The following is an 18,741-nucleotide window of genomic DNA, read 5'->3' on the forward strand; positions in this document are numbered from 1 at the left end:
CAAAAAATCTGTATTCACTGAAAGGGCTTGTCCAATTTCTTTGAAATTTGCTACATAAGTCCCTTAAGATTTTTTTAAATCATGCTCTTTTATTGTGATGGAAAAATTTTTCAGATAATTGTCAATCAGCATTTGCTACACACAAACGATTATTCATGCAAATTTATTCAATATTTGCTATAGAGAAACCTTCAAAGTTCAACCCTGTTGTGTGTTTTGTGTTTGGATTTGTTGTATAGATGGCATTCTACGTAGTATATTTTTGAATGTTAAAAAATGTGTTGCTGTTGTTTTTAAGGCTGTTTTTGAGGTTAAAAAATTGAAAATGCCTGTTTAAAAGCAAAATAATACATAATGACTTGATATGTTGTTGTATCATTATTGACGTGTTTCTACTTCTTCACCCCCCAAAAAATGAACCTGATGTGGCCTGCATCTGTTCACCTTGATCTTAAAAGGCAAATATAACTTTCTGTCTTGACAACCACACCATAGTTTCAATGTTATACCTAGTGTACCTGCTTGGTTTGTACGCAGGAAGCAAGTAGAAAACAGGCTCTATAATTTTATAATTTTCAAGTGATCAGAATACAAAAGTCCTGAAAAGATAAGATAATCACAACTTCCAGTATAAGGGATACAGTCACTCTAAATGTATAAATTAAAATTAAAAATGTGCCTGGAGGAAAAAAATACAGAAAGTTGCTTTCTGTCGGTAGAATCTAAAAAGAATTCAAGATTTTTAAGACCTTTGCAAATTTATTTTACTCATTTGTATTCTTATTTATTTTTTTTTATTTTGCAAACTAGTTTGAAGATTTTTTGTTCCTAACTTTCTGCTCTGAAATTTTTTTTTCTGTTTTTGACCACCCCCAAGATCTAATGGTGCGTCCCTTAAGTCAAATTTAATACATAGACTTCATCTATAAATAGCCAGATTTCACAATATTCTGTTCTTCTAATGTTTACGTTACAACAATAGTTAATGTGGCCTTTAATTTGAGGCAGAACCGTTTTCCAAGGCAACAAAAACATGAATCTGTAAGGAAGCTATACACACCGAGCCATATCACACCTCTGTTATTACTTTTTCATACCATGTAATTTCATATTTAGCGCCTCGAGCTGACAGCGTGGTCTACTTATTAGTTTTACAGAGGTGAACTTCCTTGCACTGTGATGTTTGCTAGCAGCTACTTCCATATAGAACACAGGAACTCAGAAGTACCTAATAAAGTTGATATGCTTGTTCTGTGCTTCCCCTTCCTACAAAATCACTAATGAATTGCAATATCACTCCAGATCCAACTTTCTGCGCCCTTTTATAGAATTGGTTTTTTCGACATCACTGGTGTACCATTTACTAGATTGGGTTGACCCTTTGAGCGCCAGTCTATTTTTGTCTCCTTTATAAAATAAACCCCAGTCAATTTTTCTCAGATTTTTTGCTAAAATTTGGAGAGAAAACTGTAGCTAATGAAATGTGAGGTCCAGTTGGTCCAAAAGTATCAAAAAATTACAGACACATTCATGAAAATTGGTAAAATTTTGCAATAAAATTTTGGGGGGAGAAAATTACAGCGCTCAAACGGTTAAAAGAACTTTGCCAATTGTTTATATTTACTGTTTTTTCTACACCGAAGACACCAAATACGCCCCTCCCTATTTTCTGTAAGCTAGCGCTATAATACTGATATCTAAGGTTCAGTCCACCCTTTGTTGGTGATCCTAAAAACCCATGTTTGATTAAGATGTTTGAATTAGAGGAGATACATGTACAAAGGTCACCATAGAGGGAGCACTGTATCGTGTGTGAAGTTATTGTCGAATTACTTGTTCTGAAGGTGTTCACAAAAATTTGTATTTTAAGCGATATTGGAAGGAATTCTAGATATAGATACACATGAAATTCACATGAATCATTACAATAAATTTAAATATGTAGATGTTGTAAAAAATCTTGGAGAGTTAAAAAAATGAAAGAAGCAAAGACAGTACAAACGAAAATTTTATTGGTCATTTCCGATCTCCTAGATTAGACACAATGGTCTATCAGTAGACTTGAAAGGTACAATTTATCTGTTCTCGGCATTGTCAATGGTGTGAAAAGGAAAAATGTATCCAATGTAGTTAAAGATTGAAGACCTGAAGGCATCAAAAACACACCAAAAACAGGTTTTTCTGAACAAGATGAAATAGATTCAGAGATGGAACGTACAAGTCAGAGAAAAGGCACTTGAAAGAAATTCAGATGAGAGACATAAAAACATTCTGGAAGTCGAATCTTTAGCTGCTCACTTAATCGTTATATAATTGCAGATAAATGAGAGAGGGCGTTGTTGGTCATATGCAAACACGCATATAAACTTCTCATTTTGGTTTTTCAACCATTAATAGCCTATGTTAAGACTGAATTGTAAATGTGAAAAAAATGGCAACAAAAAGGCCTGAGTCTGCAGGCAGGCTTTTCAACTACACTTGACCAACGATTCTTAAAAGCGTTAAAGTATCATTACAACCTTTCTAAGTGGATCATATTTTTCGTCCAGTAACATGCTTTTATAATTTGAGACAGTCGCCTTATTTGTTGGTACACCAAGCGAACAAGCCAAAACAATGACTCCTAGCGCTAGCTTCAACGTAGGTCGATTTGGCATTATTTGTGATGATTTTTCCTATTATTATCATAAAAAATGACAATGAATATTAATAATTATTTATATGAAAGTTACAGAATATTAACACTTTTTTTACAAACAATGTCGTCTACTTTGTGTAAATACCGTCTGGAAACCCCATTTGTGTGATAATTATGATTATAATAAAATACGAGAGTTACTACACAGTGTATATAATCTGTGTAGTAACTCTCGCCGTAGACTGAATCTGGGCAATGGTGTCACTTGTATATTTTGGCATAGATTGTGAAACTGTATAAGCGTTTCCAGAGGGTTGTTAACATAAGCAGATTACAATGTGTAAATATTATTTTATTAATCATAATCGTAATTTATTAATAATCATAATTATCACAATAATGGGGTTTCCAGACGGTATTTACACAAACTAGACGACCTTGTTTGTAAAAAAAGTTTTAATATTCTGTAACATTCATATAATTAATATTCATAATCAATTATTATGATAATAATAGGAAAAATCATCATAAATAATGCCTAATCACCTGTGGCTTCAATCCTTTATTGGTCCTAACATTATATTGTAAATACAGTCGACCATTAAGTGTTTAACGTGTGCTATACTTAATGATTCAAATGTATTTTCCTACTCAATATAAGCTGCATTTGTCTGCTCTTGATTCTCAGAAAGTAGATTAGTGAAATCATTTAAGAAGTTCTACGGTAGATACGGAGATGTTGTATCAAAATATGACCAGTCTGTTCCTCAAATGATGAGTGACTGCATACCAAATTTTGACTCACAAAAGTAATTTGGTGAAGTCACCAAATAACAATGGATTTGTCGCTTTGGGTCAATCTTGACGGGTGCGGCTAGCTGGCAGGGTACGCTTACCCATTCCGGACACCTGGTACCACCACTATTTTATGGTTCAAGATGACCCCATTGCCTTTGTCATTTTCAATATGTTCCTTGGACCTGGTAACTTTCTTAGTTACCTTGAATGATAACGATTATTGGACCTGATTTGATGTCTATTGTATTATTAAAATTACACATTCTATACAATTTTGTATATTGAATATACAATACCTATATAGCTATTTCCCTCGACCTTAGGCCCAGGGAAATGGCAAGGTGTTTCGATCTAGATTTGGCCGAGCTGTTTTGACTGTGATGTCTTCGATAGGTGACTATGTGCCGTACGTTGTGAGTTCCAATCAAGTCGAAAATTTACTGTATTTCGATAGCAATATGCATTTTTATTATTCATTAAGATACGGCATTTTGACCTTAATAACTACCAGGTAATATGTTTATCACGTTTCACATGTTTATGTTGATACAGTTTTGTATGTACTTTACAATTCAAATTGCAAAATCTCGCTCTTTCTGTCAGGGCTCGCCTCTTTTTAATGAGAGCGGCTAATTTTACATGGATAAAAGATTTAATATTACATTTCTCTTTCGACGTCGCTCCAAGTTTGAAATTGGCGATCTTAGGAACCGTTATCTTAATGTATTTGTATTTTGCAAAGTGTGGTTTAATTTTCAGTGCTGATGTTACTTACTTTATGTCTGTTTTCCCTATTTATAAAATCGTGGCCATTCAAATAATCTAGAAACAATTGTTGTTGATCACGTTTTGCTGCTCTGGACGAGCCATGTGTGCCTATCGAACTGACAGGTTTCGTTTGCATCTGTCCGTGTATTAATGGGGCCAGGCGATATTACGAGAACAGCGGATTTGATATGAATCAAAGTTTCGACATTTCATAGATTTTAGTTGATAAACACTTCGATAAGAGAAAATTTACATGAAATTCGACTTTAAGAATAATGTAGCAAAATCAAATAAATTCAAACCAATATTGGTATTCAGAATGCTATGTTTCTCGCCTTTACTTATATATGTAGGCTGTTAAGATGTTGATTATGTAAGGCACAGCCTGCGAGTTCAGCATTTTCTATGAACTTTTGAACCCTCTCTGAACTTTAGCGACCTTATCCCAAGCTGAAGAAACACGGCGACGTTATGTCAAGTAATGACTTTTTTATATATCTGGCACTTCATGTATCGAAGATGGACTTTGCCCAAAATTCTATTCGAACCTTCCCGGTCTATTAATAAACATGGCCCAAACTAACTGGGGCTGAAATCGACTGGCTACAAATTAAACCTGACCCAGTCTACATTTTGATTGACCGAAACCCGGATCCTACTTAAATATACTTATTACTCAAAGACAAATATTAAATATGTATAATTGAGCCAGACTGACGGGCAGTCTGTATGAATACGATGATTAAAATCCAACGTAAAGTTACCAAAATGTTTGTAGGAGATAAGCCTTATAGCTGATGTGCTGGTAAACATACACAATCTAACTGAAGAATTATCACTTTGACGAAGAAATTCACGAACTGAATGTGAATTGTATATTACATACCAAAGGGTCAGTGGCTGTAACATTTTATCATTCTTTCACTATTTCTGTCTGTGTGCGAGCGGCAAGTTCTTCATTAACTCCCCAAAGCATATTGAAATATCCGCTATTAAGCTTTTCAAGTTAGCATCTCTATACGTGTAAAATGCATTGTTATAACTGCTTACATGTGCAGGCTGGGTTAATAAGCTGAACATTGTGTATCTCAATATGCTGTCGGGAGTAGAAATCAACAAGTGAAAAAGTCATCAAACTTCGAGCTACTGACCCGTTTAACATACTTTTTAGATTCAAATATTCCTTGTGTCAAGCCAACGCATTGTGATACTTAAAAGAAGTTCAAGTATTCCCAAAATTTCCTGTCTCGGAACTCGTGCATACGCCCGCATCCAACTGCCTTGAGTAACCACCGCTGCCGCTTTGAGTTTGAACAAGGTCAACATGTTCACGATGTTGTGACGTCATGACTTCAGCGTATGTCGGAGGAGGCTTCGATTCTTCCGAGTACGGTGGTGGAATACACGTAAGATCCGTGGAGACAAAACCATCATTTGAATATGCTGTAACAAAATCATTCAAACGCCCATTTATCTGAGTTTTCAATGTTTCAATTAAGCCGGTAATGTGGGAATTAGTGTTGTTCATCGAGTGTCTGAATTTTGGTGAACAAAATGTTTCATACTGCTGTATCACACTTGAGCTTGTTCAAATAAAATTGCTTAACCATATTACTCGTCATCTCTATTTATCAGCTGTCTGTCTGTCTGTCTGTCTGTCTCCTTTCTCTCTATTTACCAAATGCCTCTGTTTTTCTCCTCTATCTTCTCCCCTCATTTCATCTCTCCCATTAACTGATTGCTTGACAAGTCATTACATCGATGCTGCATGTTTCCTGCTGACAAACATCACCCAAATATTTTACTTCACAAGTCGTATTACTTACAACCGATGATTTACAAACTTGTACAGATAATAGGTATTAAAACTTATCTTCGTTTTCATAGCAACCTGAACTCACCGTGACGAGCGGGGAGATTGTTAACAGAGACGATGGCAATTTCAGGATTTCTCCGGTAGACATCTCTGGCATTGTTTTTACGAACGTTGTTAAGTTTGCATCCCAAACACCAAACGATTTTCGCCACGGTCACCACTATTGCAATAGCTATTATAAACCTGTTAATAAAACAGTTTATGGCGTTACATATAGCGCATGCAAGACAATACAGAAGAATAATAGAGCAACAGTACGATTGAACATTATTCCGGGGTTGTATTCTTTCGTCTTTAAAAGTACCCTCAGACAAGTTCTAAATTCAACCAAGGAGGTTGTGACCAGAGTTATGCAAAAACATGTTGTAAGAATCACGTTGTGAGAAGTCATTGATAAATTATTCATTATCGTTTTCAAAGGCTATGAAACACAAATGACCGCTAAATAGTCGGTCCATGAACAATATATAGGACCAATGTTCGAATCGAAATGTTTAAATCTGTCGGGTTGCATACATTAGATGGTGAATACTGTTTTTGATGGCGGTCTTTCAGATGTACATAAACCTCTGGTAAGTCATTGGATTCGGAGGCGATATGACACGTAAGCATATACAAAGGTAGATTAAATGCTAAATGACCAACAAAATAGTGCCACGGAAAGTTACATACAGCTTATGGTAACATGTGCTCAAGTATAAATTTATAATGCTTACCATATATACCACTCAAATGTCAGACCCGATGACGTTCTGTGAGAGCTCGGACAACATGATTTCCCACAGCACCCTGCATTTCCAGTGCAACTGAAAGAATGATAATCATGGTAAAATAATGCCTTTATGAAATGAATGTTTTTACATTAATGATGTTCAAAGGCGATTGGAACGACAAAGGATTAATAAAGCCGAACACATGTTGGCGTTATCAAATATGTGTACATCGTTATAGCGTCGTCTCTTATAATAAGGTAAAACTCTTGGACTGTTAAGTAATTTTCACCGACTTCATTTAAGAAAAACCGAAAATGTTATTTTTCTCCATAGACTTCACACAAGGAATATCGGTAAATGTTGGGATAATTTGTTTGTCTACTACCGAACTTTGCACGATGACCCCCCCCCCCCCCCATTATTATTCTTTATTTGGTAAGACAATGCTTGAAAGTTTCATTTAGTGAAGTTTGTGCAAATGTTTAAGTCTTCGTCTTTTAAGGTGCATACAACTTTAATCAAAGTCACCGTGAGTAGTTACATGTAACTTAGTGAATATACTTACTAAAAATAAAATAATCCTCCACGACTACCTCTGCGGTGGGAGCATATAATGCCATCAACCTTCAGAGAAGGAAACGACAAGAACGTGGATTATTGTGTTATGGTTTTAATGAAAGGTTTGCAACGTTATGTCAGTGACAGCTTGCTTTCTAAATGATTTCGTATCCTTTGCCATCTTATGCCTTATGCTATAAAGCATGGTGATTGGTAGATCATTTTTTCAATTGAATGTGCTTTTTAAGACAAAATTGGTTGAACGTTGCACAGGCATGCAAATTATGGTTTCAACTTACACGAGTCACGTGCAACTTTATGACTTTATGAGACTTCCCGTGTCGCTTCTTATCATTCTATGCCCCTTATGTCTATCTGCCTGTCTGCCTCAGTTCCTGTCCCTATTTCTCTGCCTGTCTGGCTCTCTCTTGACCATTGTTAATCATTACCTTGTCTTGTCTCGACTTTATACAGATGCCATTAGGGACCGTTCAGTTTTTACGGCCTGGGGGGCGGCAAGATCTTGTCGCCGGTGTTCAAAATAATATAGACCCCCCTGCATTTTTCGTGAAAAAGATGACCCCCCCCCCCTTGTCAGACGAAAAAGTTTGATGACCCCCCCCCCCCCCCCCCGGCTGAAAAATAACCAAAACCCATATGTCAAATTTACCCGCACGGTTTGGATTTGAACTCCGGTACACGGCGCACTTTATTCGTGTAGCAGAGATGCCAGTGCACAAACTTATCAGCCACATCCATGCAAACGTCTGTTAATTAGGACGACTGTAAGGCAATTTTTAACTTTATTTCCATAGACAACTTATGTCCATGGACATTGTATAAAGTAAACTTTATTGGAGTGGTTCGCCAAAGGTTAAGAGGGTCATGGGCTATTACGTGAAGTCAACTTTATTCTAATGGGCCACCAAAGGTGGCCTGCCAGTAAAGAGGGTCGATCATGGCCATTGCATAAAGTAAACTTTACTGGACAGGGCCGCTGAAGGTGTCCGGCCGTTAAGATGGTCATGGGCTATTACATAAAGTCAATTTATTGTAGTGGGCCGCCGCAGGCGACCCGCCGGTGAAGAGGGTCGATCACACAGTCACTTGTGATCGGTCTATTCCGCTCGGCGTCTATGCCCCCATAGACGTGTGTACATATGCCTGAGAAAAACCAAGTCAGGAAATCAAATGGCTATTTCGTATAGGGATTATGCCACCATGTCATCTTCGACGTTCCATTTTACTGTGAAAAGTAGCACAAGTGACTGTGGTCGATCATGGCTATTGCATGAAGTAACCCTAATTGCAGTGGGCCACCAAAGGCGTCCGCCCATTAAGAGGGTCATGGGCTATTAACGAAAGTCAATTTATTGTAGTGGGCCGCCGAAGGTGGCCTGCCGGTAAAGAGGGTCGATCATGGCCGTTGCACGAGATAAACCTAATTGGAGTGGGCCGCCAAAGGCGTCTGCCCGTTAAGAGGGTCATGGGTAATACATAAAGTCAATTTATTGTAGTGGGCCGCCGAAGGTGGCCCGCCGGTAAAGAGGGTCGATCATGGCCAGGGCATACAGTGAACTTCATTGTAGGTATTATTTTTTTGAAAACGTGGTGACCCCCCTTTCCTACCAGTGAAAAAGCGATGACTCCCCCCCTTCGCAGATTCCAAAATTACGATGACCCCCTGGATTTTGCCGCCCCCCCCCTGGCCGTAAAAACTGAACGGTCCCTTATATTTCTTTCTACCTTTTTTATTTTAAGAGGACTGCAGGCACACAGAGATGTCAACTGGTAAACAATTATTTACAGCTGAATGACCAAAATCAAAAAGGACAGGTCGATGATTATTTGTTTATTTATTTAGAAACAAATATTAATTTATTATTTATTGATAAATTTGATGATTGATTGATGATTGATTATACATGTACATCTTAGGGATCTTTCAAGTCAACAACATTGAAACACCTTTTTACGAAAGCCAGCATGCCAATTGTTGCCTCCTCTCTCGAATCAGAACATATTACATACGCACTCGTGAGCAGTTGACTGGTATACTAATATTTGTGTCATAAGTTACATTTGCAAGCAGGCTTAAAACGGTCACGGCTGAGAATAATAAAATACCAAAACTTTACTCCTATAATGGCGTCCTAATCACGTAAGGGTTGTCCTTTCTGACGATTTTGCTGTATGTATGTCTACCTCACCACAGCAGGCGCATACACAACGATATAAATATACAACCTCAAGCAGGGCAACAACTGACCAACTGGACTGTGTATAACCCGTTGGGAATTCTCCTTTCATACAAATAGTCATCCCCATCCTCTCGACCAGTCTCAACTAGGTTGCCAATCATTGCGATCTGTTCCACTGGTCTGCATGGGTCGCTTTGATGTGTTCACCCAACAATTAATGCTAGAGATAGAAACTTACTTCGCCCAACGTACTGAACATAAGTAGTCCTGCTAACACTCTCGTGTAGCTGGCCAACTCTGAGCAAGTCACCATGGTTCTTCTTCGACCTCAGATTTTCAAGATGGTGGCCCTAACTAATTCCTGTGTAAATTATTTGTTTTATAAGTTTTATGATTGCGTACTTTTTATGAGCAAGAAATAGCACCACAACACAGCAATTTATTGACACGGCTATTCCGGTAAGTGACTGTCCCCTCAACACTCACCCGGTTATAGCCATCACAGCTGTTCCCAGCACGTTGTTACTTTTTAAACGCTGTTGTGTAGTATAATAACGCGTTCATTTTAGACAGTTCTGTCAGTTATGTCCCGATAATGTCAAGCATATTAGTAAACCGTTAAAGAGTGAGATCAATCATTGACAAGGGTCACGTGCCTCTATAGTTATGTCAGACTTATTTTAGGCGTACACCTTTCACGGCGACCCAAGGATAGTTCACGTAAGCCTGAGTTTGCTTTTCATATCGACAACTCTTTGATTGTATCACTTCCGAGAGTGTGCCCGACATACCCTGTCAGTGCTGTTAGTTTTTACAACGTCACTATTTTATTTTTTGAAAAAGATAAATGTATTCCAAAAAAGTGGCAAATAAAACAAATCCACATAACTGTGAAGGTCAAGCGAACGAAAAACATTACAAAGGTATTGTTATCATAATTGTGTTTTCTGACAAAGAAAGAACTGCATTTCTGCCAGAATACTTTGGTCACATTCTTTAATTGTTACTGTCCTCTATAGGAGTTGCCGTGGCCAATGCACAATGTAATGTTTCTGTTGTTGTATCACATCGTGTTGTCAGAATATACGAAAGATCACACAAATTACATTTTTAATCCCATTTTTATTTTACAGTGAGCATATTTATTCTTGTGACAGTTATCTTCTCTCTGTCGATGAAAATATGCATTTTTGTTTGTCATTTCGATAAAAATCTTTATGTAACACGATTGGAACTAATTTGGGATAATTGGATGGTGAAGTAATGTCGATTTCATCTACAAATGTAATCTCATCTGCTTTTCTTTTTACGTTACACACGGTTTTCATGAGTAATTTGCAATATTGCAATATTCAGCTATACGGTACCTAACACGTTTGAGAAATTTGAAAAATGTGAAAATCCAATCATCCCAAATTACTTCCAATCGTGTTATGTCCGTCTCTTCAAAGTTTTATGCCCATGAGCGACGTTTGAATGAACACGAGATGACGCCACCAGTGTCGACAACTTAAAGCTACCAGAAATGTAGAGTTCAACTTGATGTGTAAGTGCTCCAATTGAAAAACAAACTAAGCAACATATCTGACCAAAGATGCTTTTTATCGGCTTTATGTAACTTTCAACACTCCTGCAGAGTTACCAGGGAGAGAATCAGAAACGCCATTTACGTAAAGAGGAATTAAGTCCAATTAATGAACGCTATTACGAAAGAGAAATATGACTTTACCGGACCATGGTCTCCTACATACAGCCTACCATTTAAGGTAGCCATAGACACAAAAACACGTGCAGTTCAAGCTTCCTCATCATATTCTGTACACAAACTACGATCTATCTAGAAGAGGCATGGACCAATCACTGCTCTGTTCATTCTGCCAAAACAGCAACGAGACACTAGATCATCTTTTCTACACCTGTAAATTCACTGAGACCTTCTGGAACGAGTTTCACACATTTTTCGAGGAATCTCTCAGTTTGTTCACGAGACACAACTTAAATGAAGTGTTCTTTGGTGTTGACGGTTACTCTGACATTCATAATCACTTGCTACTGTTAGCCAAAAGACACATCTATGACATGAAAATGAAACAGAATACACAACACTTTACAGCTTTTATGTTGCAAGTGAAATTCAACTACCCTCTAGAGTACGAAATAGCTCTGGAAAAAGACAAGTTAGAGAGACATTGCAGCAAATGGATTTCAATTTTACACAAAATTGTAGATAACTAAGCACTGTACTTCATTTTAATTTAAGTTACTGTTACTAAAGAAACTGTTACCAATAAATAAAAAAAAACATGTATCGGCACAAAGAGAAATTAAAACTATCGCAGTTGTTAGGAATGAAGAAATCATCAAACCCTAACATACTGAATGTAAATCATCTGTCAGTGAGAGTTCAACCAAATCTAGCAGGTGGACTGATTCAAATCAATTTGTAGTGGCTTTGACGGCATTTTTCGACCTAAAGTCACAGGAGTTCGGCTCATTGCTATATCCACGTTCCTAATAGAACCATCACGTTTGACTTAGCAATGAACCGAGTCCTTGTGGTCTATGTTACTGCAGATCGACGTAAGTTTCGCAAACTCCACAAAATGCACAGTTTAAACAGAATCGTGTCGCCAAAGGCTTACCGTATACCTCGTGTCTTCTTGACAGGCATTGAAAGGAGTAAACTTTCGTGAAACTTATGACCAATTTTATACACATTGTCCACCAGGGGCAAAATATGCCATGCCGATTGCATTAACTCTACAACTTTAACAATTTTAACCACATTATGAAGAGCATACATTTCATAGGCCGCGGTCTTGAGGGGCCGTGCCAGGACATTTGTGGCCTGGAGGTCGGTACCCCCACGCTACACCCTGGAAAGGCAACATCTTGATCAGGACTTTCCCCACACAGTAAATCAAGAAGCACTTTGATTCAGGTCCAAACACAGGGAACATATTATCTCAGATATCGTTATGGTGATATTGTTTATGTTGGTTATTATTGATAAAATTAAAGAACACGGATTGCTATAGTTTCAGTGATATTGTTGTTGTTGCAAACACTTTCTGTTACTCGTAAAGAACATCATAATAAATTTACTTCAAAAACTTGTAGCATAAGTACAATAAAGCCTGTCTCTTAAACAATAGACCCTCTATGCCGAAACCGATAATACAGAAATAATAAAGCTGTTTGTTAAATCACCTTGTGGTTTGGTTTCCTTTACTTGGCTATTTTATACCATGCGATTTTTGTAAACTCCTACATTCGATAATCGGTCGTCTCGGCTTGATGTTGACGCCAGAAGTGAAAAATATACATGGTTAGTTTAGCTTGATGCCAGCTAAGGGCAAGTCTAAAAATAGTCCAGGTAGGTATGGCTTGAATGAGTTGGTGTGGTGCTACATTGCTCGGCAGAGCGTGCAATGTTGATTTAAGAGCTCTGTTAGCGAAGCCTGGCATAAACAATGACGAAACAGTGACGAAACTGAAGTGGAGTGAAGTGGCTGTCGTTGAAGAGGGTTACAGAGCAGAGGTTATTCGGGCTTACAAGCGCATGAAAAACTCAAACACACCGCACATACCAAGAATTCTTTTCATCGGTTGCGGAACAAAAATGCAGCAATATGTTCAAGCAATGCTACAACTATGAATATTGTATAAGACGAACATCTTAGCATTGCTGTGTGAGCTATTGGGGAGACTTTGAAAATCACTTTCGTCGATTTATTCCTTGTAAAGTCAAGGATGGTCATTAATATTTTAATTTATTTCAGTTTTACAATTTAGCAGTCAGACATGTTGAAATCAAAAGCAATTGCGCAAATTTTAATACCTAGGCTGACAACATGTCAACCGATGACGTCTTTATAGAAAAGATTTATCGTTAAATCACAGCAGGTCAACAATCACAATGGAAACATGGAGACCCTACATACTGGAACATATCAGCTTCTCCCTTTGAAAGAAAGATTTCGTGCATTAAAAAGGTCGTATGTAGACTTTCGACTACAAAAGTCAAACGCATTATCGAGAAGTTTTCAAAAGTTTGCCTAAGCCAACTCTCTAAGAAAACTGCCAGCAGTATCTTCTGTCACAGTATATGCAGGAAGTATCAATGACCTCAGAATGAGTGAAGCGTAACCGTGCTTAGGCATCGAGGATAATTTCAAATTGTTCGCTTCCGTCTAGAGCTGGTGTTTGCAAGTTCTAAAGTTTTCAAGAAATATGGCATTGCACAGGCTGTGATTGGGAACTGTAAATGACTGTAGCTCTGACAATCTCATCCAAAAGTGTTTCAGGCAACTTAGCGGCTTAAACGTAGAAAAGCTGCATTTTTCGTTATTATTATCAGAATTAATAAATCGGGTAAATTTAGTGCTTGCTCTTCTCCATAAAGTATATTGACATGTAAGGTATCACCCGCCATTCTTCTAAAGCTGCAGACGACACTATGGGTATGGTCACGTGACCGGGCACTTTTCCAAATTTTGCCAATAAGTATTTCTTTTGGGAAAGTCTTTCAAAAATTGTCATTATTATTGATTTCTTAAAAGCGCACTACACTGCGTCTCAGTGCTCTGAACAAAAGTAAAAATTTACAGATCACAAATAGGTGGCATAACAATCTCTAAAAAGACATGTTTTCAAATGGCATGTAAAAGACGCAATCGAACAATCTTGTACTGTAATATCCAAAGAGAGTTCATTCCACAACATTGGGGCAGCAACTGAAAAAGTACGAAAGCCATAATTTGCATTAGTGTACCTTGTATCACGCCTAGTTAAAAGAAGTTCATTCGAAGAGTACGACGTGGTACCTGTATATCGATCAACGACCTTAATTAATCTGGACAATTGCCACTCATAGTTTTAAATGTAAGGATGATTATTTTAAACTTAACCTTTTACTTTACTGGTAACCAATGAAGTTTAAAAAGAACAGGTGAAATATGCTCAAATTTCTTTGTGCCTGTAATTAGGCGTGCAGCGGCATTTTGAACCGACTGATTTTTTTCTAGCCGGTAAATTTGAATTCCATAACGAAGGCTGTTGCAATAAACCAGCCTTGATATTACAAAAGCATGTACTAATTGCTCTGCAGTTTTTCCATCAATAGGGTTACGAACTTTCCTGTGCAACTTTGTGTAAAGCGAAAATTGCAGATTTACAAATACTATTAACTTGACTCATCATGAAATCATCGGAATCAAGCATGATCTCTATAGGTTTCTTTCTGACTTTTATGGAAATGTCGAACGTGCCAATTCTAAGCGATTTCAGTTTTGTTCCATTAACCTCTTACGTCACTTTTGTCGATTCAGCAGGGACTAACGTATCTATTTTCTCGTCACGTGACGTATTCTAGCGAATCGCGATACGGGTGAGCTTTCGACACGTTATAATTAAATCTGTTGTTTAGTTTTTATAACATTCACTTTTACAAATTACATTTGACAGCCACACATTTCAACTTCAGAAGTTTCACAGTTTACATTTCTCCCATTTTCAAATTGTTGTTCTATACTTATTTTTCTTATTCCCTTACGTAAGCAACTTTTGCGTATTAAAAACTTTGCTTTGTTACAATGACATTTAAAGTTATACTGTCACCTGTTCCAATTTTGCCACAGTTACCATGGAAAGAGAAAATCTAACCAATCACACATTTTAAGCAGGTGGCCGCTTTTTAAAAACAACGCCATCACATGGGTATTTTGAATACCAAGGTACGCCCCTTTGATCATATATGGGCATATTTAGATTACAGGTGACTGTATACCTTTAAGACAAGGGACGCGATGAATTGCCTTAGTATAACAAATTGGTTAAATATTCTTTTTAGTCATTCTAATAGCTGAGTCTGAGTGTACTTATAACTTTTTTAATATTTGTCTCTTTTAAATTTCTCTGTGTGTATGTTTTTAATGTAGGATTTGCTTTCCGTACTTATCTTGCACTTTTACGAATTCAATGTTGTGATTTTAGCAAATAATCAAATAATTGTTTATTGAAAGACTAAATTACAGGTGGGTATTTATGTGTCTTTCACCCTTAGTAACACAGGTTAATAAAAATATTTGTTGGTTCTGACATTCCAACCAAGTTTTGCATTTCTGAAAGAAAGCGTGAATTCACTAATTTTAAGATTTTCAATTTTTCTTGGGTGAGACAACAAGCAACAAATAACAAATAAATCTCCTGATGATATGAACTGATTCACCAGGGACTTTCTTACAGGAAATGTACGCATTATTCATTTTGACCTGACTAATTGACTGTACATCTCAAGTAAGTTAATGCATGGGTGTTTGTACCCATCAAGCCCAAAAGTAAGAAAATGATCAATTATCTTTAAAAACCACCAGATTTGATTGATATTTGGCCTAATTATTGGAATTGTTAAATTCTTTAAAAAAATGTCTGCCTAAATCTTGACGAGTTGAGTCACGTGACCAAATCTGATATTTTCCCGCCAAAATTTACGTTTTTATTAATTTTAATATTCCAACCGTAAGCCGTTAAATTTTCTTGATTTTCTTTGCACTTTTGGAAACAACATCTATCATATTCTTTCAAAAATACATGGCACTCATGAAACTCTATCTATTCTTCTTTCTGATATTCAAATATTCATGTAAAAACGTCAAAAATATTGTATTTGTTGTTTTTTGTGAAGAATGTTATTCAAAATTCAATAATTTTGCATCTGCCACTAGTTCTAACACAAGTTCCCATCCTATTTTACATTAATTTGTCATAATATTTTAAATATTTTGATGTTTAGCGGTTGGAATATACAGTTATTTGCAATATACAATTTTGGCGGGAAAATAACAGATTATGGTCACGTGACCTGACTTAGGTAATATATTATGGTAAATTTCAACTTAATCAAATGCGAAACATATTTTTGGCAATTTTCACAATTTTCTGACCAGGTCTGATTAAAAAGTATGTTCAAACTGATTTTACATGAATGTAAGCCTATGCCCATGCATTAACATACCTGAGATTACTGATTTGTTTATTTACAGCACTCATACTAAGATGAATACAACTTTTCAAAAGCAAGAAGCTGGCAAAGCTTACGTTATAGCTAAGCGGACGCATCTGAAAGGAAAGCAATATCATAGTGTCGAAGATTGTGACAAGGCCGCATTTCTTCAAAAGTTTGGCAATTATGTGTTTGTTCGACGGTTATCGCTTGCAGCTACACATAAATATGAAGATCCACAAAATCACAGGTTTTAATTATAAATGAGTACATGCTGCTCAAATCTGTTGACACGATTTAGGATACCGTCGGACAAGAATTTGATAAGCCATTATGAAAACAGCATATACTTTTGAGCCTAGCTTGTTGGTCTACACTATATGAATAACTGCACTACATAGCTTGTTTCTACACGACCTCGCCGTCTCTGCGAATTCTTGTATGATTGCTAATCGGTATATAGTCAGCTGGGTGACGCAGAGGCTGCTTTGCTCGATGGGAAGTCGTATTAAGTTATTACATTTCGTGGACAAAACTTTCATTTGGTATATAATAAAAGCAGTTATAAGTAATGAGACCTATGGATCCGGATTATTTGCGAACGAATCATTTTCAAGCTCGTGCTGATGTTTTAGAAATTAATGGAAACAGACTAATACTGAATGATTTTTGCGTGCATGGGATGTCTCGCACGTTTTGACTGGGTCCTCACATAGGTCTTAACACGTCCAAAGGCCTCGTGATAGCGAACATATTTGATAATAAGGGAATGAGCACTATTATAACGGCAGGGAGCCGGAAGAAAAATGGAGGGGATTCGAAAAAGATATATCTGGGCCTTGAAAATTCCACCAGAGTACCATAAGGGGGCCTCCCACTTTCACTTAATGCAAATCATACCGATAAATCGTTCTAAACGGGGCAGAAAACGTTTCTTTCATAAACCCATATTTCTTTCATAAATCCGTTAAACAGTTGTGTTTTAGTTATTCGTGATCATGAACAACATAACATTGATATCTTCGGACGTTTCAATATCATATTTGTTGCACACCTAAGCACTTTTAATCAATTTATTCTAGTTGATTTCATTTACATATCATTTCCAAATATATATACGAATGCACTGAGGGAAACAAATTGCTCAGAAATTGTGCCATAGACACCATGTTTAGTGAAATGACAGTTTTAGGTGAAATGCCAAAATCAAATTTCTTGTACACAAATGCCATTCTAATCAGCATACTACATTCATATTAATTGTCCAACATATGAAAATTAACAGATAAAGCCAGTTTTGTAATGGCAAAAAATTGTTCATAGTTTGCACCACAGACAATTCGACATGTCAATCGGCTAATTTCACATGTGTATAGCATTTACTAACAAACACTCTCTCGCAATCATCAATCAGATTCAAAGTTCCTGTTCGTTGTTGAAGTCCCCTATCATGCCTAAATGCCGCGTGTTTATCTTGTATGTATAGCTGGCAAGTAAATAATTAGTCTGTGTGAAGTGCACCCACGCAGTATCTTTTGACACCTTTCACTTCCGCCTTGTTTTTTTATACCGGAAGTCTTTTTTAAAAATATGTTTCTTTTCTATCCTAATGTCATATGATTTTAATCAATGCCGATTTTTTTTTTCAATTTTTAGCAGATAACATGAATGATAAATGTAATTTTGTGAAAAAAACAGCCTGAGGAAGCTTGAAGATTGTACGATTTCAGTGGAAAAAATTATAAAATTAAAATGATTTCATTCGCAAAAACGCATCAATAACAATTGGTTTTAATTGTTATGTAAGTTACGGACAGAAATTGCAAGGGGGCTGGCGTTTGCGAGGGAGAGTTGCAATTTATCATGCAAGCATTTTTGAAGGGTCATGCATTATATACATGGTATTCTATGAGAGAACTATGATCAATTTGCCAATATGAAAAATTTAAACTAAAATATCTATGGTTTTATAGACATTTGATAATTGATGAACACTTTGCCATCTGTTCCATATGTTTTTGTCCCCTGTCTTTCATCAGCTTTAAATCTTCAAGATGTTTAATGTAGGATACTACGGCATCTTCTTTACTTGTGAAGCTTGTCGATAGTGTGTATGTATTTAAAAGAATCAATGTATTTCGTCTGCAATTTTATATGATTCAAGAAATATCAAATGGACATTCAAA

General features: G+C 36.7%; 1 protein-coding gene across 2 annotated transcripts; it reads right to left on the minus strand.

The window, feature by feature from the left end:
- Nucleotides 1-1,990: 1,990 nt before the first annotated feature.
- LOC139135977 (uncharacterized) lies at nt 1,991-9,954 on the minus strand. 2 transcript variants are annotated; one of them, XR_011553069.1, is made up of 6 exons: nt 9,791-9,954; nt 7,359-7,417; nt 6,797-6,886; nt 6,106-6,263; nt 3,076-5,647; nt 1,991-2,786 (listed from the first exon to the last, which is right to left on the minus strand). XR_011553069.1 is itself a non-coding variant. In XM_070703778.1 (5 exons), the coding sequence occupies exons 1-5, from the start codon at nt 9,863-9,865 to the stop codon at nt 5,427-5,429; spliced, it is 603 nt and encodes a 200-aa protein (XP_070559879.1). In that variant the 5' UTR covers nt 9,866-9,954; the 3' UTR covers nt 1,991-5,426. The 2 variants fall into 2 exon arrangements, 1 of the variants encoding a protein (XP_070559879.1); XM_070703778.1 differs by having other exon boundaries at nt 1,991-5,647.
- Between the last annotated feature and the right edge of the window lie 8,787 nt (nt 9,955-18,741).

The sequence above is a fragment of the Ptychodera flava genome, chromosome 6 (genome assembly GCF_041260155.1).
Source record: "Ptychodera flava strain L36383 chromosome 6, AS_Pfla_20210202, whole genome shotgun sequence".
Classification (NCBI taxonomy): domain Eukaryota; kingdom Metazoa; phylum Hemichordata; class Enteropneusta; family Ptychoderidae; genus Ptychodera; species Ptychodera flava.